This window comes from Castor canadensis, chromosome 6, assembly GCF_047511655.1.
Source record: "Castor canadensis chromosome 6, mCasCan1.hap1v2, whole genome shotgun sequence".
NCBI classification, from domain to species: Eukaryota; Metazoa; Chordata; class Mammalia; order Rodentia; family Castoridae; genus Castor; species Castor canadensis.
The window spans coordinates 168846073-168863844 of NC_133391.1; the positions used below are offsets into that span (position 1 = coordinate 168846073).

The window sequence follows — 17772 nt, forward strand, 5'->3', positions numbered from 1 at the left end:
CTGGAGGAACTGCCTGAGCGGTTCCACGGAGAAAGCAGCTGTCCTTGTGCAGGGCGCTCTTTAACCTCCTACGACGCTTCTTCACTCCTGCCAGCCTGGGCCCTCAGTCTGTTCTGACCTCAAACGCCCCGCCCTCGCTCCCCACAGCCGGCTGCCGCAGTTTCCAACGTGGCGCTGCTCACTGCGCATGCTCCGCAGGGCGCGCGTGCCAGGTTTACGGGGCGGACCGCCCACAATAACGTCATCGCGTCAACGCGAGCGACGCGAGTGGGCGGGGCCGCGCCACGTCGGCGCCGGGTGCCACGCCCCCTGCCCGGTGGCGGTGGCAGTACGTGTGCCCGCGCATCGCGCGCCTCACTCACGCGCGCATTCCCGCCTCTGCTGCGTCGCCCGCCAGCCGCGCCGCCGTTACCCCGGCTAGTCCCTCGGAAACTCGGTGGCACCATGTCTTCGCCTCCCGAAGGGAAACTGGAGACTAAAGCTGGACACCCGCCCGCCGGTACTGACTCGTTTCCACTTTCTCTCGGGGGCGCCGGGCGGGGGAGGGCCCGGTGGGCCAGTGGCCGGGGCCGCGCGCGCAGACGACGGTGCGCAGGGCGGTCAGGTGCGCGCAGGTGAGTGCGGGCGTCCAGAGCGCCGCGCCGGAGCCCGCACCCCGCACCGCGCACCGCGCCCCCCGCAGCCCCGGGCGCGCCCGCCCCGAGGAGTTTAAACAAACCGGGCCCGCGCCCGCGAAGACGGACTTCTTGTGCAGCTTGCGGCACGTAGCGTACCTGCGGGAGCCGCATGCAAATGAGAGGGCTCTAAGCCACTTGCACAACCTTAAAAAAACTTTCGGCGGCTATTATTTACCGAGAAATGTACAGATTTCTCTTTAAAGACAAACAGTTAAAGGGAGTGTTTTTAATATCTTGATGATTAATTGTGGGATGACAGCATTTCATACTGACAAAAGAACCAAAGAAGTGGAAATAACTTTCATCATTAGTCACTCAGTATGACTTCTTTTACTCCCGCTTTCTTTCACAGCCAGCTTTTTCTCAGTATTTTTTTTTTTTTTAGTGCAAACCCTAAACTTCTGAGCCAAGGAAGTTGAGCCCCGGAAAAAGCCATCTGTTTTAGAAAACAGGAATCTTAAGCAGCTTGCGTGTTTGTCGCCACTGCTTCCTCTCTCTACCCACAGTTCCTGTTTGTTTTTTCCACTTTGTCCATTGATTTCTACTGCGCTTTTTAATGGCAGTCAGTCCATATGGAAAGACACTGGTGAATAGGTCAGAGGCCTTGGCTCCCAGAAGCCAAGTCACATGTAGGCGTGAGGTTCTCTTAAGTTCCTAGTTGCACACATTCATGCTATAAACTTAGGCTTCTAGTAGCAAACCGTAAGGGATCATGCCTTCTCTTTGTGCCACATTTGTGCCATCTTCTTGTAATAAAAATTCCCATAATCTCCATTTGTTGTCCCCAGCTGTGGGACACCACTTCTCTGCCTCATCACAGGAAACAGCAGCTCTTTAAGTATTCCGGACTAGGAATATGTTTCACTGGTGACCGAGCCTCTGAGCAGTGGTGGGGTGTAAAATGGCTGATTTGACTCTTGAGGACTTAGGAGGCATGGAGTATTAGAAAAGTGTCCCACAGTAGTAGAAATGCTGTGGGAGCTTTTAGTTGCGTTGATGTGAAAAAAGTGTGGAAGGGGGATGCTAGGGGCATAGCTCTGTGGCAGTAGAGCACATAAAACCCTGGGTTCAGTTCCTAGCACTAAAAAACCAAAACCACCCACAAAGCAACTTCTTTAGGATAACTGTGACCTTTAATTCCTACAGCAGCCATCCATTTCCAGCTACCTGAAGATCTGGGCTGTCACTGTAGGGAACAACTCTTTTATTACACTCATCACAGGCCTGACACCCCAGGACCTTTGGAGCAGTTGTCTGCCCCAGGCTGTCCATTCTCCTCAAATAATGAGTTAATTAAAGTGGATCTGTTGGAATGATACCAAATCAATGTAGCAGTAATTAGATTGCATATATACATACCCATATGGTGTTTTTTAAGGTCAGAGATATAACCTGTACATATTATTAATTGCCTTGGAGAAATTTCCTGCAGGATTCTGATTTTTTTGGACCATAAAGTAAGCTTTTGAATCACAAAATAAGTAGCTTATTTATGCCTAAGGAGAGAGGAGGGAACTTATTGTGCCTGTGTAGTTCTTGAGTTCCAAGTTTTTAGGCATGCTACTTTATTTCTCTAAGGCTGCTGTTTCCTCATCTGTGAAATGTGAGCTTGGGCCAGAAGATATTCCTCTGGGCAAGTCACAGGGTGGGGCTGCTTTTGCCTCTGCAACTCTTGCTCCATTGCCTCCATCTGTTCCTCTGCAGACAGAAGCCCCAGGGTTGCTAATTCCACAGGTAAGGGCAAGGGACATCAGGGTTTGTCTGTTAGCCTGTGGGGCCCAACTCTAGCAGTAGTGCTTAGCACATCTGTCATTGTCACTCAGCATTTTCCAAGGCCAGTAAGACTTGGCCAGAGTTAGAGGAAGGGCGTGGCACCCTGGGCCCAGAAGTGTATGTTAGAAAGGTGCCATTTGTAGGCCATGGTTCTCAGCAGTGCCCCTTGGTTGCATCATTTCCCCCCTCTGCAGAGGACTCTGTGTACAGACCTCTTTTTCACAGGAAGTTCAGTATTCTTGTTTAGTCTGGCATTGCCAGCGAGTAGGCGTTTCTGCAGAGTAAATGTTAAAAAAAAAAAAAAAACCCATAATAAAATAAGCATCAAGAATAGCCAAGAGCACTGTTCATAAATCAAAATAACTGCCTTCCGGACTTTGGGAATGCTTTCATTAAGTGCTTAAATTGGATAACAAACTTGTGCTTAAATTTGCAATCAAAAATAATAAAATTCTTTTTCTGAGACTCTCTTGCTGTTCTTTTGTGTTTTCTCTTTATTGCTGTCTGGACCAGGTCTCCTCCTGTACATTCCCACAACACCCACATTTTCCTATGGCACTGACTCCACCTGTCTGCCTCTATTCTGGCATCCAGGGTTGCATCTTACTGATATCTTGACCCCCCAGGTGCTGCCACAGTGACTGGCACAAGATGCTCAGTAAAAGCTCCAGAGTGAGTTTCCTTGGGGACTTTCCTCACCTCTCACTTCCTCCCGCTATGCCTGCAACTTTCCCAGCTCTGAGCCCTTTCCAGTGCAGTAATGATGGGGGTGGTCCCATAGCCAGTGTAGGTAGCAGAATGTGAAAATAGTTGCTAGAGTTTGTTAAAGTGTAACAACTTGGTGCTTTTATTAAGTTAGCAATCACTTCATCCAGATACTAAGCACAGTGCCATTTTAAAAAGTGGTTGAGCTGTTTGCACTCTTCTGCACCAGTTGCCAGGGGACCAGCCCGAAGGGCCTTTGTGTCTTAGACCCTTGGCAGCCTGACAGAGAATCATCCCTTGCTGGTGCTACCTCCCAAAGCATGAGATTATTGAGGCAGTTTGTAAAGGCTTCTGAGGAGTGGGAAGGAAGGTGCTGTGCAAATACAAAGTATTGTTATGGATGAGTGATGAATGGGTTGCATCACGTTCTGCAAATGTCTTCCTTAAAGTAATCCATTCTTAATTTCAGATCCACCATTGCTGTCCACTACAAAATAATCTGCAGAGAAATGGAATTAGGCTACTTGTTTTATGAGTTGCAAAACTAGAGTAGCAAATTAGAACTAGAGAGATTCTTTGTTCCACCTAACATAATAGCATTCCACAGCAGAAGGCGAACACAATTACAAACCACACTAGTACTCATTCCTGCCCGTCTCCATGAGTTTTGGCAGTGATGTGGGTAGAATCTCTTTGGTAAATACAGGTTGCTGACTCGTTAGCCACACCACCCCCTCCGCCCCAAAACACACACTCATTTCCTAGGGGGGCCAAAACCAGTCTCAGTGATGTCTGAATTCTAATCTGTGACTGTGCTGAATGTTACTAATTTTATGTAGTTTATGTTTTGTACATTGAAAAGTAGACTTGTAGAACCTCGTCAAATGAAATACAAGCATGACCATATTTATTTAAAGTAAAATGGGAAATTTTGCTATTTTTAGTAAACCAAATAATTCAATTCTCTGTTACATTAATTGGATGTGAATTAAGGACGTATTTAAAAGGTGATGGGTGATAATTCTCCCTGACTTGTCTTCCTGCGGGAAGTTTTTCAGCTAATCTAGACCATTCTGTTGGTACAAATGGAAGACACATTTGTCTTTTATTGCATTAAGTATCTAGTCATGTTCTCATCTCAGTCACCGATCACAGGTTCAAGTCCTCAAGTACAGATCTGCTCTTGCCTCCAGCATGCAAGGAGTAAAAGACCCTTTAGTTACTGTGTCTTTTTTGGTTATCTTCCCCTTCTCACATCTTCTGTGTATGTCTTTGGCATTTCAGCTGATGCCCTGGGTGTTCTGACTTGGGTTTGTGAACATTTTCCCCTTCCCAACTTAAGAAATCTTTTTGTTTGTATACAGATTATTTGTTTACTTTTTTAAAAGTACTAGGTTAAGTACAGTAAGTAAACTGAGCAACTGAAGATTTATTTTTCTCCTGTACAACCTTCCCACAAGGAGCAATCTAGAGACCTGTCCAGACCCCTTCTGCTGGGAGACGCTGCCATTTCAGTTATGACTGTTGCAGAGAGGATGAGTGGGTCTGAGTTGGGGGCTGTGTGGTGGGCCTGCAAGTGTCATGCTTTGTTGTGCTCACTAGCTTCTATGACTACTGTTGCAAATTACAATGAACTTCATGATTTGAAACTACTATAAACTTAAAATCACTCTACATGTGACTGTATTTGCTTAAGGTGAAATGGGAAGTAGATCACTTTGCTTTTTTTAAAAAGTACAAAGCAATTCAGTTCTTTATTATCATAGTTCTGGATGTAAAAAGTCCAAAATAGGTCTCACTACACTAAAGTCAAAGTGTTTCAGAGCCGGTTCCTTCTGGAGGCTCTAGGGAAGAATCTGTTTCCTTGCCTTTTCTAGTACTAGAGGCCACCCACATGCCTTGGCTTATGGTCCCTTCCTCCATTTTCAGTGACTGCTTATGTCCTTTCCACATCTGCCTCCCTGTTTCACATTCTGGATAATCCAGAATCCCTTAATTAAGAGCCATTTGATTAGCACCCTAATTCCACCTGCAAACCCCTTGCCATAGAGTGCATTCACAAGGCCCAGGGGGTAGGACGTTATGCTGCCTACAGTCACTTTCCCCACATTGTCGCCCAGAACCCAGTTAAATGATAGCAACCCAATTGCAAGGGAGTCTGGGAGTGAGACTGGCAAACACCTAACCAATACCCACCTCAGCCACCACTCCCCTGTGACAGGTGTCTCCCATGTACTTCCAGGAAACCAATCCCACTTCCCCTGGACTTCTCAGCCTCATCTTCGCTCCCTACACTCCAAGCTATCTGGATGGCTTCTCCCACCACCACTCCTCAGTTGGAAGGAGACCCAGTCATCTGCCCAACAGAGTGCCTACCCACTTTGTCCTTTGTGTCAAAGTTGTATTGCCAGTGGGTCACACAGTGCTGTGAAAGACAGACCTGACCTTTATAGATAGTTCTGAGTCAAAGCTCCTTGGCCCTAGATGTCATATCATGTCTTTGACCTTCACCACCACCTATGGAAAGTGAAAGGAGTTGTTCTCAATGGTTAAGTTTGTTAGCACTTTCTCAGTCTTTGATTCTAAGTGCGAGTAGTAGTATCCTTCTTTCTTCCTCTGATTCCTTAAGGATGAAGCCATTACTTCCATCTGTGTGTACATACCAGAAAGCCACTGTCCGGACCCCACAGTCTGGTGGCAGGGTGTTTATCGTGATCCCCCATTGTATCCAAGCAGATGTCAGCACCCACTCACTACTCACGCTCTCGCTGCCTCTCCCCTTTTATCCTCTACCTTCTCCTTATAGGTCTTCTGCCCTCATGTGCATGAGCTTCCATTAACTGGGGTCCCTTTGCTTGACAAGTATTTCTCCTCTCTCCTGGTAGAGACATTTCTCTTAACCAATATAGACTGCATTTCCTCTCCCTAGTCCTTTCAGGAAGTTCTGCCCTCCCCTCCTAATCTCACACATCCCAGGGGAGCTCCAATTGCATTTCCCTTTGTTTACCTGCCACTCCAGTCCTCCACCTGGGATCATTACGTTTAATCCTGTCCTACAGCACACTGGTTGCTTTCTGTTTTGCTTTCTTTTGTTCTTCCCACTGGAACAAGCCTCAGAACCTTTCATCTTTGAAGGCGGATTAGCATCCCTTTGAGCAACATTTCAGTAACTCTTACACAGAACAGAGGTAGCTACCCTTGCAAGTCATGCTCCAGTACCCACAGTTGGGGACATTTGTGTGCTTTACCAGCCCTTTCTCACTCCCTGCAGACCCCACACCCAGGCTCATGGGGCTAGTGACCCCTGAAAGCCTTCTTCCTCCTCATCTTTCCACTGTAGATTTTTCTAGCCTGCGGTTGAGCATTACTAATAGCAAGCTGCCAGTGGCTCCCTCTCGCAGGCAGGCACCCATCAGCTGAGTTGAGCTTGGGCCAGGGACCACAGGTGGTCCCTTGTCTCCTCCGTTTACTTCCCTGCCAATGGCTCACAGAGCGAAAGCTACCTCCATTCCCTTTCCATTTGAGAAGGAAGCTGCTCTGCACAGAGCTTGGCCTTTCAAATGTACTTTCTCAGAAGTGATATGATAGCCAAGACTTATCTATTACTTTATGTCACACTGAGGAGCCTCCACACTCTGCTTCTTGGAAGAAGTCCCAGCAAGGAGAGGTCTGCATGTGCTTAAGGGTACAGAACTGCCTGGGTAGATCCAGCTGTGCCACTTGCGGGCTGTGCCCTAGGAACAACTGGCTTTGCCCTTTGTGCCTCAGGCCCTATCCCACAGCGCGACTGTGAAGTGGAACAGTGCATGGACGTCCTGGCAGTGCCTGACACAGTGTAATAGTGAAGAGCAGAAGTGGCAGAATTATCAAAGATCCGGGGTTCTTTGAAGCTGTGGTAAAGTAGTGATGAGACTTCTGGTGACACTGGCCACATATCAGCACCACAGTAGGCAACCATTCTTAGCTGTCATCTCTGCAGTGAGGATGCATTCAAGCACCAAGGATTGCAGTACAGTGAAGATTTCTAAGCAGTAAGTTCTAAGTTTTAGAGACTAACAGTTGAGCATGTTCTGTGTGCCAGGCCCTGTGGGAGATGTTTCAGGGTGCTAACTCACTTAGTCCTTGGCTATCACAGACCCTGAGTCACAGCTTCAGAAGCTTGCTCAGGCACACATTTGCACATGCACACATGCATGCATGCACACAGGCGAAGCTGGGATTTGAACCCAATGCTCTGGCTCAGGATCTAGCCCTTAAGCTCTGCATAGCAAAAAGAACCTTGTTTCTTTTAACTTGAAGCTCTCATTTGAACAACCACCACCACAACAGAAATCTGAGTTCTTTTATATAATGTCTCCAGATTTACACATAATCCAGAGATTTCTGACAAAAAGATTTTGCCATTGTAGTTTTATGAATAGAAAGTTCTGGAGACAATGATACAACAATCACAATAAACATGTGCTGTCATGTTTTTGGCAGTGTTGCAAGTTAAAATGAATCTGTCTCTGCCTTGAGTTATTATTACTGCCACTTTTTATTGCTGCATTAATCACCAAACATACTGAGAGGGATTAGGGAAGTTAATTGTTTTTAGAAACTGAATTAAAAGCAAGTATGAATGCTGGGTGACTAATCCCTGACACTGTACTTATTTCAATAGAGGAGTGGACAGGCTGCTCCACAAGAACTTCTGGAGACTTGATCATTTCAAATGTTACCTTGACATTCATTACCAGTTTTCTTTGTAGTTAGTTACACAGCTTGTTTTACTTTTAGTCAGTTTATAGAACACATCTGTGAGTTACAGTGTAAAAGTTTTCTGTCTGCCAAGTTGAAATGATTCAGAGATCATTTTTAAATGGGCATCTGTATTAGTTTACCAGGGCTGCCATAACAGAATACCACAATTAGCTCAAACAACAGACATTCTTTCTCATGGTCTGGAGACTGAAAGTCCAAGATCAAGATGTTGGCAGGGCTTTTTTCTCCTAAGGCTGCTTTCTCTCTGGCTTGCGGATGACCTGCAACCCCAAATGGTCTGGGGTTGGCCTCTTTCTCACTGAGAACTAACTTGGCCATTTTTCCACGCTTGTGCAGCACTATGTTTCTTCCTCTTCTTATAAGTACAACAATTTGATTGGATTAGGATACACCCTAACTAATAAGGCCAGTGAAGTGCATAACCCACAATCACCCAGCACAGGAACAAGAGTCAGCAGACAGAGACAAACAGCAGGAGTACACTCGAAAGGACATCAGATAGCAAAGTAATCTGACGTAAGCTATCAGATGAATGTAACTAAAAGGATTATATGTATAATTAAAAACATGACAAAAGGAGAGGACCTCATCAAATAAAGACCTGATGAAGTGTAGACAAAAATATAAGCTCTGGAAATGAAAAGTAAGATGACTGAAAACAATTGCTGGATAAAAAACAGACTTTTGAGAAGTCACTGTGAACAGGATCCTATTCTCTTTCTAACGTAGGATGTCCCCTGCACATTGAAAGAAGAGGTAGGAGCGGAGGGAGCTTTTAGTTCTAAACCCAGACCATAGGCACAGTGTCTAAACACAGCCTTTAACTTCCTTGCCCCCTGTTTTGAATAGCTGCTAGGGTGCTGTTGGCCCTGACAAGTCAGCATGTTTGTCTTCCTGAGGTCTGGAGTTGGCAGTGTTTCTCAGAGAAATTGAAGGCTAATAAAGTTGAAGTGTGTGAGCCTGAGGTGACCTTTCACATTTGCCTTCCTATTCTTCAGCATCATAAGCTTGTGCTGGACTTTGTGACTCAGCAGGTTCCAAGCAGATTTGGAACATCAGAGATGAGTTGACTGTACCCTGGGATGCAGGCTCTATTGTGGTAGAAGGTGCCATAGCTATCTTGAGGAGGTGAGGATGGGGTTTGGTGAGATGCTGCACCAGGAACCTGGGGGCGAATGAGTGCCACAGAAAGGCTGTCCTTTCCATCAAGCACTTGCTGTGCCAGGACTCCTCCAACACTGCTTACTTCATTTAAATGTCACCATCCCAGGAGATATGTTGCCTTTCTGCAGATGAAGCAGTGTGCTGGTGAGCCCTGTTGACATAAAATAATGGCTATGCTTTACAGGAAACAAGAAAATAGTTTATTCTGAGCCAAAGATGAGTGGCCTTGGCCCGGGGACCCAGATTCAAGTGACCCTGAATGACATTCTGATGTGAAAGAGGTTACAAAGAAAGTCATAAATCAATACATTTAACAAATGCACAGTGGGGGCATCAGGTAGGCAGGCTACAGCAAAGTGGGAAATCTTTCCTGTAGGTTTCAGATATTCTTAGAGCAGTCTTACCTTGAGAGTCATTGAAGGCTAGAGCCCTGTTAAGCTTAGCAATACATTCTGAGAGCTTTACTTAATAGTCACGAGAGCGTTAGGTCAGATACAAAGGTCAAAAGTAAATGCCTGTTAAACTGCCTCAGATAACCCACCATGACTCTGGCTCTTGACCTGCAATTTCTATCTCTCCGCAATCATGGCCAGTCTGCAGGATTTTGAATATAGGTGCAGCTTCTTCAGAGAACTTCAGCTCCACATTGCCAAGTAAGACCATCTTTTTGGATGTAGGGCCAGTGTTTCCATACTACCCTATGGAACACTGTGGTGCTAAGTGATGATAACCAATGTTACTGGGGGAAAAAAGTCTGTCGTCAATATATCTGGGCAAGACTACATACTCTGGCCCTCATAAAGCTTCACCAGGTCAGTACCTGAAAGGCCCATAAAAGTTTCTCTTGAAACTCATTCGATTTTACTCAGCCTGGCATTTCCTATACTCGGGAGATCCTGGAATCCCCATGCCCCACTCTGTTCCGTCATATTAACCATCAGGCAAATGCAACTCAAACTACAGCTAGATCCCACTTTGTATGTACTAAGATAGCTACAATTAAAAGAAGATACAAGGGACTGGCTGTGGTGACTCATGCCTATAATTTCAGCTACTTGGTGGGCAGAGATGGGGAAAATCACAGTTCGAAGTCAGCGCAGACAAAAAGTTGACAAGTTTCTATCTCAGCAACAACAAAAACTGGGCATGGCATTACATGCCTGTTATCCCAGCTACATGAGAGATGTAAGGAGGAGGATCAAGGTCCAGACCACTCCAGGGAAAAACGTGAGACCCTATCTGAGAAATAACTAAAGCAAAAAGGGCTGGGCATGGCTCAAGTGGTTTTGAGCCTACCTAGCTAGCATGAAGCCCTAAGTTTAAACCCTAGTACCACCACCAATCAAGCAATCAGTCAGTCGGTGATGGAGATACAATAACAAATGTGGGTGCACATGTGCAGAAATTAGAGCCCTAATAATGGTGGGAATGTAAAATGGTGCCTCAGCACCATTTAAAGCAGTCTGGCAGTTCCTCAAAAGGGGAAGTAGAGTCACAATTTGGCCCAGCCACTCCATTCCTAGTATGTACCCATGAAAATGGAAACATGCACGCACAGAAGTTGTGTGACCGCTCGGAGACGCAGGGCTCATAACAGCTGGAAAGTGGAAACAACCCAGACACCCAGCACCTGATAAGAGGCTGAATACAACACGCTGTGTCCCTGCATGGGGTATATCTGCCAGGAAGAAGGGATGGAGTCCTGATACACGCCGCAGCAAAGGTGAACCTTCAAAACATTCCCTGCGAAACTGGCCACTTGCCACGATTACATTTGTACCCTAAATGTCCAGAATAGCCAAATCCAAATCACCGGCTGCCAGGAGCCAGAGGAGGGGTGGACCGGTGATGACGGCTCATGGCTGTGAGACTTCCACGTGGGGTGAGGAAAGCTGATTGTTGTGTTGGTAGCCTAACTGAATACACTCCAAACCACTGCATCCCACAGCTTAAGGGGTGAAGTGTATTGCCCATGTATCTCAATAAAGCTGTTTGTAAAAAAGGAATTAACGTCTAGTAACGGTGGGTTTCACAACAGTTTGGGAAGGACTGCTCTGATACCTTAGTTGTTCCTGGCTGGGCTCTGTGACTGACCGTGGCTGTCCTGTGTCATCCGTGATTATGTAATCCCGTTAAAACCATCACTGTCATTTGAGGAAATAAACATCACTGGGCAGGGTCTAAGTGGCCCTCCTTGTGGTCAAGAAGATGTGCAGAACCTAAGCAAGCAGCCACTTCACATGCTTTGTGCTGTGGTTACCTCACTCAGCTTAGCAAAATACTTGTGAGGTAAACATACAGAAGTTCCTAAAAGATGTGGAGAGAGAGACAGCACTGAGTGCAGTCCCAGTGTGTCTCCTCCCCGTCACCCTCCCCTTCCCAGTTAATGATTGTCACTGCCAAGTTCTCCAGACTGACTTGTGGCCATGGGGCAACCTGCTGTCCAGCAGGTCCCCTTTGATGCATAGACACTTCCACTTTCACCTAATCATACCCACCTTTGTTTTCATTTCAGTGAAAGCTGGTGGGATGCGAATTGTGCAGAAACACCCCCATGCTGGAGACACTAAAGAAGAGAAGGACAAGGACGACCAAGAATGGGAAAGCCCCAGGTAGGAGAAGTCGGTGAATGTTGAGCAAACTGCAAATGACCTCACTTGGTTAAACGTTAACGTTTGCAGGATGCTGTTGTTTTTCCTATCCCTGTCAGTGAGGCAGGGTTTTGGGCTGAGGCAGGTGGGAGCCACAGTACCTAAAGCACACCCTCTTCCCAGACAGCAGCCTGCCATCCCTGCTTGGGCCACCGCACTACCTGAGGAGGTGTGCTTGGGTTGGTGGGCACAGGCCTGCCTCCACGTGCGCCCTGTGCCCTGGTGTAGTCAGGGCTAACTCCTTCCCAGGAGCCAGGGAGCTGTGCTGAGTAGGACACACCCTGGTGTAGCTTACCATAAACCCTGGATTTCTGGCAGGGCACACCAGCTGCACCCTCTCACCACAGGCCAGACCACCAAAGTGGAAAAAACAGAAAAATTCTTGAGCCATGCCTCTAGCCCTTTTTGCTTTAGTTATTTTTCAGATAGTCACTCACTTTTGCCTGGCACTAGCTTTGTACCATAATCTTCCTACGTCTGCCTTCTGCATTATTGGCATTACACATGTGCACCACCACATCAGGCTTCTTCTTTGAGACAGGTTCTCATTAACTACTTGCCCCAGCTGGTTTCAAACTAAGATCGTCCTATCTCTGCCTCCCAAGTTGCTGGAATTAGAGCTGCATAGTTGGGATTACAGATGTGTACCACCACACCTGGCTTGTTCTTTGAGATAGGTTTTCATTAACTATTTGCCCCAGCTGGCCTCAAACTGAGATCCTCCTATCTCTACCTCCCAAGTTGCTGGGATTACAGGCGTGAGCCACCTCTGCTTGGCCTTGAGTTAAGAAATGTTTCAAACACATCTAGAATCAGCAAGGTTAGCCCTTGTTGGTGACCAAGTGACTTTAAGTGACATCTCTGCCTCCGCTCTCTTGATCCTGGACACTCTCTCTTTGACACCTACTTTTCTTGGCAGTTCTGATTTCAAAGTTTGGCTCAAGGAACTCACTCATTGTGGATGACCTTATCATACATGCAGTCACCATAAGTACACACTCTGCTATGAGTGTGTCCACATGGAAGAACAGGAACAGGAAGTTTTCTGCTCATAACTTGTCTCTCGACAGTGTCTAAGCCAGGGAAGAAGAGCAAGGATGGATAGGAAAGGAGGATGTAGGCAGAAGAGAGCCCTTATTTCTGTGGCCTAGGCACGTGGTTTGACTTCATTTCACACCAGCAGTGCTAATGGTGGGTGGCATCCTCTCCAAGGTGCACAAGAGGAAACAACCCCACAGGGACCATGCCTGACCCCCATCATGCACCTTCCCAGTACAGGAGGAAATTAAGTGCAGCTCTGGTGAGGTCCAGAGCTAGCCAGGCTTCCAAATGAGTGATTCCCAAGAGCACACACTCGCAGGAGGAGGACAGGTGTGTTCTTGGTACCCCATGGGTCTGCTTGAATAGGGCCTTCCCAGTGGGATTTCCTCTGAAATCTCATATGAGATGACTCAGATTCAGCCACTCCAGGGGAGGATGACATTTTGCGTGAAGTTTCTGAGTGCTTTATTGCTCATTTTAGATCATGTGGTCAGCAATTCAGCCCGCATTCTGTTTTGTTTGTTTGTTGTTGTTTGTGGAGGGTTTGTTTTAGTGCTGGAGATTGAACTCAGAGCCTCATTCATGCAAAGTCCACTTCTGAGTTCTGGTTTTCAATGAAGAAAGCAGTTTAAAGAAAATTCCACCCTTGTGTTTCTCACTAGTTGTTTCTACAGAGCTGTGTTTTTGGCCTACAGCACCAGTACTCTCCTGCAGGTCCACAGTTCTGGATCTGAAAGTCTTGGGCCCAGTTAATTTTGGGATTCAGAAATGTAGGGGCTTAGAGAGGCTAAGTCAGACTTCAGGAGAATAAAGCGGTGTGTGTGCCAGCCAGCATCTCTGATGGGGCTTAGGCAGGTGTTGTCATCTGCCTGCTGTGCGCCATGCAAGGAGGCAAACGCTCAAATGCAGGAACTGTATCATTTCAGGAGACACAATCAGGAAATCTCAGTTCTCAGGACATTCTTGATTCAAAATAGAGGGTAAGAACATGCAGGCCTGCAGTAGCTTCCTTCTTCAGGAAACCCAGGGGTGTCATTGCCCTTCCTCACATCCAGCTGCCTCCCTAAGAAGGCAGGAGGAGGACGAGAGAGGAGGTCTTGCCTGAAATAAAGTCCTGGAAGGAGAAGGAAAGGCTTGCTCTTTTGTGTGCATGTCTGGGCAGTAGAGGACAAGCAGCCAGTCTCCTCCCCAACCAGCATCAAGACAGCGGTGCTGTGTCTATTTGCATGCTTAGAAGTAAGGGCAGAACTGTCTGTTTAGGTCTCTTCCTACTGATTTTTCCACAAGATGAAATACAGCATTTATAGAAGATGAGCAAGTTAAATAACTATGCCAGAGGATCTGCAGTTGCAAGAGAAAAGATGTAGTACCCCAGCACTTAGATTCTAGCCTTTTCGTCACCTGAAAGGTTTCTTCTCCATCTCTGTAGACCTGAGCCTTTTGAACTAAGCCATCTGCAGAGTATTTGCATCAGCATGTGCAGGGTGGCTGTGGTGGTGTCTGCTGCTGATGTTCCTGCAGCCACACTGCTCTCCTGTGCTCCTTGTGGATGCACTGGCTCTTCTCCTCTTGACTTTGGCTTGGCTCTTCACCAATGCAGGTTAAACCCGTGACACAGCATGTATGGAATGAAAGAAGCCTTGTGTACTCAGAAGCTATTGATCTGTGTTGCCAACACAACTCCTAAACTCCTGTGTCAGGCCTGGTATCCTGTGTGACATTTTACTTCTACTACCTCATCCTCCCCAGTTTCTATTGGCTGAATGGATAATCATAGTCAGTTGCTTATTCTTAGAGTACAGTGAGCCTGCCTGTTCTGAGTGTTCTGTCGACCTTCGTTCATTAGATCCACACAACTGCATTATTATCTTCCTTATTTCACAATTAGCTATTGATTATTGTCCCCATTCCAGATTACTACTCCCTTTTCAGTGACCAGAGAGGTCAGTTGCGTTTCCAAGGTCCCACAGCAAATACATGGCAGAGCACAGGCAGGGTCCACATTTTCATTCTTAGCCATGAGGCTATGCCTGCCAAATGAAATCCTCTTTTGTACTGGGCACTTACAGAGTGCTTCACATCAGGTTTAGTATCACCTATAACTTGGTACTACTATGCCCATTACATAGCTGAAGAAAGCAAGGACCTAGTGTGTTATAGAAGCCCCTGGTCAACATAGACTGCAATCTGGATCCTTCAACAAATAAAACTTGTTGATTCTGAGGTTACAAATAACCTTTTGTAAACTTCTCAAACCCATAACCCTCCCCAGCGCAGTCTCACTCAAGAGATGGTCTAATTACCATTTCTCAGCAAGGTTTCAGCAGACTGGGCTGGTTGCGCTTTGCATATAGAAAAGCTTATTTATTTGCAGAATTTATAAAGCACGTAATTATCATCTTAGAAATGCCATTTGGCATGTAATTTGACCTTCTCCATCATCCTAACTTTATATTTTGCATGTTTTGGACCAAGTGTTCTCCAGATATGCAAGTAAGTGTATCATGTCGTGTGCCAATTTCCCCCTTAGTCAGAGGTCCACATTTACAAACTCTTTGCTTTCTTTCTCAGATCTTAAGTTTACCAGCTCACCTCTGGTGGCTCCTTCTCCATTCATTGAAAAATTGAGCACTGATTACAGAGAAAATCAATAAGCACAACATTAAAGAGGTTACTATGTGACTAAAAGAAACCCCACAACATTTATTAGTAATTATTTTTCTTGAAAATGTTTGTGCAGTTCTCTTTAATCTTGTAATTTTCCAGAAATTTATAAATAATTTCTTATGTTGCCAAGTTATTTTGAGATGCTACATTAGAAAAAAGAGCATAGTCTTTGTTGAGCATAAAAAGTGATGTATGTACCCAGTTTCATTATGCAAGGGAGATTTCAGGCAAGGCATGGACTTCAAGAATCAGGAATCACTAAAGAAATAGGTTCACAGTGAGCATTTGTTGAGGACCTGGCACAAACCAGGTTTAGTGCAAGATATTAAGAGCAGTGAGTGACAGAAAGAGTAAACCAGAAATGGATAGGTTTGGTCGTCCAAGGGGTTGGTGAGAGAGGGTTAAAAGAAGAATGTAAGAAAGGGTAGTAAGAATGCTCAGGGAGAAAGCAGCTGCTCTCTGAGCTCAGCTTCTTGTATGGCTCTCACCTAGAACCACCATACTCCTCTGTACTCCCAGGAAATAAGCAAGTCATTCACATCAGCCAAGACGTGGGTAGGACCCAAGTTATATACAATGAGTAACAAATGGACCTTACTACTATACAGTTGATAAGTGTGAGGGTTGGAGGAAGTAGGAAGTTACCTACATCAGTTTTGAAAGCAACATTTTGATTAGATACCACGAGGCTAAAGATAAAAAAGAACCTAAAGGTTACAGTGCAGTGAGTAAACAGGTTTCTTATTGAGGTTTGGATTAGCAATCCTGAAATTGTTTTATGCATATACTAGGTTTGAACAAATAAGTACATATATTGTGGATCCTGAGAGACGAGTTTCTCACTGTCAGAAAAGGAGACTGTAAGTCAGAAGGGGGAAGACTAAAATGACTAAAACAAACTTGTGTTGCTGGATGGAAGTGGTGGTACCTTTAAGAACTGCTGGTTTGAGATGGTGGGGGGGGCATTCATGTGCAGGTGAGTCTGCAGAAGTAAATGCAGATGAGTTAGGATGGGGCCATACAGCCATGAACATCCTTAGGGCCCAGAGCTGCTTTCTAAATAGCACTTCCCAGTCAGGAACAGGGCTCCTTGGACAAGTGGTTGATTCCAAGGTGAGGGCAAGAAAGATTCTACAGGAGCCTGGACTATCGTCCAGTGCCAGAACAGAAGGAAGTGCTTCAAAAAGGGCTCAGGCATGGCAGAACATATGGAATTCCACCTGAAGGACTCCCCTCTAGCCAAAGTTGGAACAGTTTACAACAAATAAATAGTGATGGTATTGAGTTCTAATTGATACAGTAAAATACATATCTATGGGCCCATACTGATATAGATAGGTAGGCAGTTAGATAGATAGATAGATAGATAGATAGATAGATAGATAGATAGATAAGTAGGTAGATAGATAGGTAGATAGATAGATAGATAGATTAGATAGATGAGGGATAAGAAACAACTCTTTTTTTTTGGCGGGACTGGGATTTGAATTTAGGGCTTAATGCTTGCACAGCAGGTGTTCTGCTTGAGCCATACCTCCAGTCCATTTTGCTCTTGTTATTTTGGACATGGGGGTCTCATGAACTATTTGCCAGAGCTGGTCTTGAATCACAGTCCTGCTGATCTCAGCCTCCCAAGTAGCTAGGATTGCAAGTGTGAGCCACTTGTGCCTGCAAAACAAGTCTTTATTGAAGAATTCTATTTAATAATGTACAAGAAAGGAGGGAAATGGAGTAACTTCAGCAGTAATTGTTACAGGCAATTAATCTCAGATTATCTCTCCATATATATATGTTAATTACAAAACAACACAAAAATATCTTTACAGTGGGAACCATGAAAAGGATACCTGTTTGCAATATGAAAGCTGAAGCAAGAAGGCAGTCGCCTTATTTGACCTGTGCTGGGAAAACACATGTTAAGTGACTACATTTTCACTGCTCTGTGCATGTCTTCTAATGACAGTGAAAGCACCTTGTGTTTAGTTTGGGGATTGCAAATAAATTTTAGCAAGTTCACAAAACGGATATGTGACTAGAGAAGATTGGCAGTACTTATTATCTGGTCCTGTATAGAAAAGTGTTATCAAACCCTATTTTAATTTATTTTATACTTCTTATTTATAATTTAATGTTTTCTTCTTGGTGCTGTTGTGTTTATGTTACTTCTACCTATACTGTAAAGAATCACTGGCTTCTAACTGCTTAACTACCTGCTCTCCAGGGCACAAAAGCTAATTGGTAGCATTTGCTTTTTTTGTTTTTTTGGTTTTTTTGGCAGTACCGGGGGATTGAACACAGGGCCCCCCACATGCTAGGCAAGCACTGTACCA

The 17772-nt window shown here is 45.4% G+C and overlaps 1 protein-coding gene across 1 annotated transcript in view; it reads left to right on the plus strand.

The window, feature by feature from the left end:
- Window positions 1–292: 292 nt before the first annotated feature.
- The window catches only part of Dap (death associated protein), a 58634-nt gene continuing 41154 nt past the window's right edge, over window positions 293–17772 (plus strand). Inside the window, exons 1-2 of the mRNA XM_074077733.1 lie at window positions 293–499; window positions 11599–11695. Coding sequence (XP_073933834.1) covers window positions 445–499; window positions 11599–11695 — 152 coding nt within the window. The 5' untranslated portion in view covers window positions 293–444. The remainder of the gene's footprint in view (window positions 500–11598; window positions 11696–17772) is intronic.